Source organism: Lolium rigidum, chromosome 1 (genome assembly GCF_022539505.1).
Source record: "Lolium rigidum isolate FL_2022 chromosome 1, APGP_CSIRO_Lrig_0.1, whole genome shotgun sequence".
Classification (NCBI taxonomy): domain Eukaryota; kingdom Viridiplantae; phylum Streptophyta; class Magnoliopsida; order Poales; family Poaceae; genus Lolium; species Lolium rigidum.
In genome coordinates, this window is record NC_061508.1 from 358,155,080 (window position 1) to 358,159,502 (window position 4,423).

General features: G+C 49.7%; 1 protein-coding gene across 1 annotated transcript; it reads right to left on the bottom strand.

Moving 5' to 3' along the window:
* Positions 1-920: 920 nt before the first annotated feature.
* Positions 921-3,282, bottom strand: LOC124684693 (protein BCCIP homolog). Its single transcript, XM_047218960.1, has 8 exons — positions 3,137-3,282; positions 2,902-3,065; positions 2,544-2,807; positions 2,255-2,464; positions 2,104-2,169; positions 1,799-1,891; positions 1,663-1,719; positions 921-1,264 (listed from the first exon to the last, which is right to left on the bottom strand). Exons 1-8 carry the CDS (start codon positions 3,273-3,275, stop codon positions 1,169-1,171), a joined length of 1,089 nt encoding a protein of 362 aa, XP_047074916.1. The 5' UTR covers positions 3,276-3,282; the 3' UTR covers positions 921-1,168.
* Between the last annotated feature and the right edge of the window lie 1,141 nt (positions 3,283-4,423).

Here is a 4,423-nt window from a genome sequence, read left to right on the forward strand (position 1 = left end):
ACGAGGAAGCCCAACTTCGCCCCGCTCCCCGGCAGCGGCATCTCCAGATGCGCGGGCGTCCGCTCCAACCGGCGGCGGCGATGCTGCTTGGTCGCTCCCCTCCTCGACCTCGACCGGCGGCGGCGTGAGAGGATGATGGGGGTCGGGACTGTGTCATTTGCGCGTTGCGGCTCTACGCGAGGGGTGGGATGGGAAATGGGATTGGGCCTTTGGGGTGACCGGTGGGGTGCCTTAGGGTTTCTTTACTCAATGACAGGTGGGGTCTACATGTCTGAGACGGGTCCACGGGTTAAAGGGTATGGGTTTCATACCTCCATACCCGCCTCCGCTAGACCCGTTGGATCAGATAATTTACCATTAAGAGACCCATGGGTTTTTTTTCTCACCATACCCTCCTCCATTTAATGCGGGTACCCGCCGGGTTAACGGGTGGCGGGTACCCATTGCCATCCGGACATAGGACGTGATTATCGTCATCTCTCAAAGAATGACTCCCACGTGAACTATGCACAATCACGCATGTGAAGAATAAACAGAAATAAGTCGAACCCTTCCTAAGAAAAAAAAAACCCCACAACATCGACGATACGATAGTGCACGCCTCCTAGCTAGCTCCTATGAAGGACCATCTTTTTTTTTGTTCCGATTCACTAGAGCTGAAAAATAAGCAAAATAATGCATTAATGTAATTTAAAACATCTTAGAATTATAATTTGGAACAGAGGCGGTATTTGCCAAATATGAATGGTGCACCATTGCTTATATTCTAGGGTTTTAGACAGAAGGCACAAGGTACCCATCTTTAATATAAATTAATAAAGTCCCAAATGGTCAGAGTTTCCATAGTGCCCAAAAACACCTTACATACAATAAACATAGAAAATATGGAATACCAAAAAGATGAAGCAAAGGCGCACAGCTAATATGGGATAACAGTCTTCTTAGGCTGGTCATAGTACGGAACAGAAAAATCATGTCTTCATGCAACAGGAGAAACCCTACCCTCCTCCATGAATGCCTTACAGCAGTACATGAAAGGATGGACTGGTTCATACACGAGTCCTTACATTTGCACCTTAATGGCACAGTCAACAACACGGGAAAAAATTGGATGGTTCTCAGGAAAATTCCACCTTGGCCCCCATTCTCCTATCAGCAAATGGACCTGCTATTCAGATACCAAAGCCTCCAGCTTCTTGCGGAACTTGGGAATCACTTCAGCCTTAACACACATCACCAAGCCCATCTCCCTGTAATTCTTCAGCTGCAAGGGGGGACAGAAGATCCTATTTAGGCAACAAGTTTTAATTTCGGCCAGCACATAGGTATAGACACCATCCGATTTTGATAGACTGGTGGAAATGGGAGGTTTGAAATCATTGTTAGGAGAAAATGTAAAGAGGATTCAATACATAATGAAAAAGCAAGATACGATCCTACATTCCTACTTGGCATGCTTGTCTGCGGCTACTGATTTTTCCTTAAAACATGATAAGCAGTTATGTATTCAAAAACAAAACAGAAGAAACTACCAAAGGTGCATATGCACCACCAACACAAGTAAAACCGTCAACATTTGCACACGATGAATGGTGTGTTATGCTACCAAGACTATCACATATCGAAACATAATAGAGCATCGAAAGATTAAACACGACTGACCTCCTGCTGAGCCGACTGTTCAGCACGGATTGGGAAAGTGAAAGACCACAAACTAAGCTGAGAAAGAAAGAGGTGTTAGCACCTATCTGTCATGGAGATACACAAAGAAACAATAACTGGCGGAACGTTTTGATACCTCACGGAAAATTTCATCCTCCAACTTCGAATAGATAACAGGTTCGTCGAAATCCTTGTTGCCCTTTGATTTCTGCTTTGGAGGAGTTTTTCTCTGGACAAAGTGACAGAGACAAGTTTGTTACTATGAACAATTACCAAATCAATAGAGCTCTTCCATACAAGGGGCAAAACATATGGCTTTAACCAGTAATTCTTGAACCAGACCAACACATATGGCTCTACTTATCCACAAAATATGCCACTTTGAACATTCAAGCAAAGTGGTTACTGTCATAGAAAACCGAAATATAATGCATAGCTCACCTCAAAGATTCTGACAACTAAGAGGTACTGCTTGAACCGGAACGAGTCCTGGAGTTCTTGTGTTGGCTTCAGACATGCATGCACAGTTTTAAAATTCACCATACACACAAAATGGACAGAAACAAATGTTGCTTGACAACAGAAAACCCACCTCATCTTCTGTCGCCCAAGAAACCTCGTCGAAGAGCGAATCATACATCTTAGGCACCATCTCATACGGGAAATTCACAAAGCGCCGGCACACCAGGAGCCCGACAGTAGCCGCTTTCTGTTCCAGCAGTGCCCTGAGCTTCTTCTTGGTATCCTTGTCGCCGCAGACGCCAAGCAGATAGTCCTTGAGATCCTTGATGCAGCGGTTCTCCTACAAGGAAGCAGCACATATTCAGTCTGAAATCCACCTGAGCAGCAACTGATCATCAGAACCAGCAATTTGTGCATACACCATATCTTCCAAGATTAAGCACGGTAATGAGACCGAACAGATCGTCGTTGTCGCCCCCATTTGCTTCGCCCTCCTCGCCGTCCTCCTCGTCTTCGGCCATCTTGACGACGGTGCCCACGGTGGTCTGCTCCAGGATGAGGTCGACGAAGCCGGTGAGGTCCCAGGGCTTGGAGTCGAGGTAGGTCTTGAGCAGCAGCCTGACGCCGTGGAAGTCGCTGGGCTTGGGGTCGAAGAAGGCGAAGTCCGCCTGCACCGTCTCCATCTACAACCCCAAAGCCGAGGAGCAAAACATCAGACGGTTGCAGCCGACGACGAGGAATTCCTGAGGCTGGAGAGAAGGAGGTAGGGGTAGGAACCTCCTGAGACGCGTCGTCGCCGTCGCTGCTGGAGCTATCGCCGTCGCTGCGCGAGCTTTCGGTGTCGCTTTCACCGTCGCTGCTCGGGAACTCCTCGTCGTCGCTGGGGAGCTCGGCCAGCTTCGCGCGCTTGGACGACGGCGGCGACGGCATGCCGGTGGTCTCTGGTCAGAGAACGAGGGCGTGAGAGGCGAGTTCGGTAGAGTTGGGGGGTGTTGGTGGAGCAGGAGCGTACCTTGTTGGGGTTTGGCGGCGGGGGCGGCGGGGAGAGGCAGTCTGGAGAAGCCGGAGGCGGGGGAGAAGAGGAGGGAGCGGGCGAAGGTGGAGAAGCCGGCGAACGGGGCTGGTGCTGGGCGTTTCCGGCCTCCGGGCATGTCTCCACGCGGAGCCGGCGGCGAGGAGGGTGGTGGCGGCGACCGGCGGAGGAGACGGCGGCGCTAGGGGGGAATAATTCTCGGTTCCTGCTGCCTGGCTTCGCTCTGCTATGGGCCTCTGGCCGCTCTAGAGGGGTGCATGATCTGTGTGGGCTGGGCCATTGAATACTGCAATGAGTGAGAGGAAAGAATGCGGCGCTGGGCTGAAACATGAAATACAGAAAATGCTGGATGGCCCATCGTATCTTTGCAGCTTGGCCTTCTGCTTTTTTTTTTCGTAACATGAACGCCATCTTTTTTTTTCGACAGAAACAGCAGAACTCTGCTGGGTATTTATTACTGATCTTGTAACAAGTTCACAAATGTACAAGAGAATTGTACAAAGAAAAAGAAACAAAAGATTATATATCAAACAAAGCTATCTACCCAAGCAGCATAAGAAGTGTATTTCTTTCTCACGGCCCTAAAATTTAGCCATCTATGCTCTGTCTTGAAAATGGATCCGCAACTAAAAAGATTGGGCCTCAGATTGTTGAAAATGAACGCGTTCCATGTCAGCCAAATAGACGAAGCAGCTAAAATGATGATTTCCATAAATAAACATTTGTTGAGTTTCTCTTTTATCTTTGAAATAAAATAGAAATGAAAAGCTGAATCTACAAAGAAAATGCACGAGCAAATATATTGCCAACAAAATAGCGCAAAGGGGAAGTGAAAAAGAAGATAACTTCCGGTCTCCAGCACTGCTCTGGTTGTACATAAGAGCATCCCCACTCGTCTCCCCGACGAGGCCCCCGAACGACGATTTTTCCATCCGGACAGCGAAATTCGGCCAGTCGCGTCCCCGGTTCCTCGTTTTCGTCCGGATTTGGGCCTAAATCCATCCGGCGAGCCCACGCCAACCCCGGTCCCCCGGGGATCTATCGGGGAGTCCGGACGAGTGAAAAGCAGGGAAGGGCCCGATCTGTCGGCGACTCGACACACGAACCCCACCGCCAGCTCGCTCAAAATCTCCCCCGCCCCTCGTATCTCTCTCGCCGCCGGCACCACCCCGCCGGCTTGTTGCCCAGATTCCGCCGTCCCTCCTTCCCCACCTGCCTATATTCCGCCGTCTTTCGACGACGGCCTATCTGGCTGCTCCTCCGCCG

What these genes read in the sequence shown, in the direction of transcription:
- LOC124684693 (XM_047218960.1), bottom strand. Translation starts at nt 3,275, where the DNA reads ATGCCCGGAGGCCGGAAACGCCCAGCACCAGCCCCGTTCGCCGGCTTC. An exon ending in CTTGGGCGACAGAAGATGAG is followed by an intron (nt 2,170 to 2,254) that starts GTGGGTTTTCTG and finishes GCATGTCTGAAG; the next exon opens with CCAACACAAGAACTCCAGGA. An exon ending in TAGTTGTCAGAATCTTTGAG is followed by an intron (nt 1,892 to 2,103) that starts GTGAGCTATGCA and finishes CACTTTGTCCAG; the next exon opens with AGAAAAACTCCTCCAAAGCA.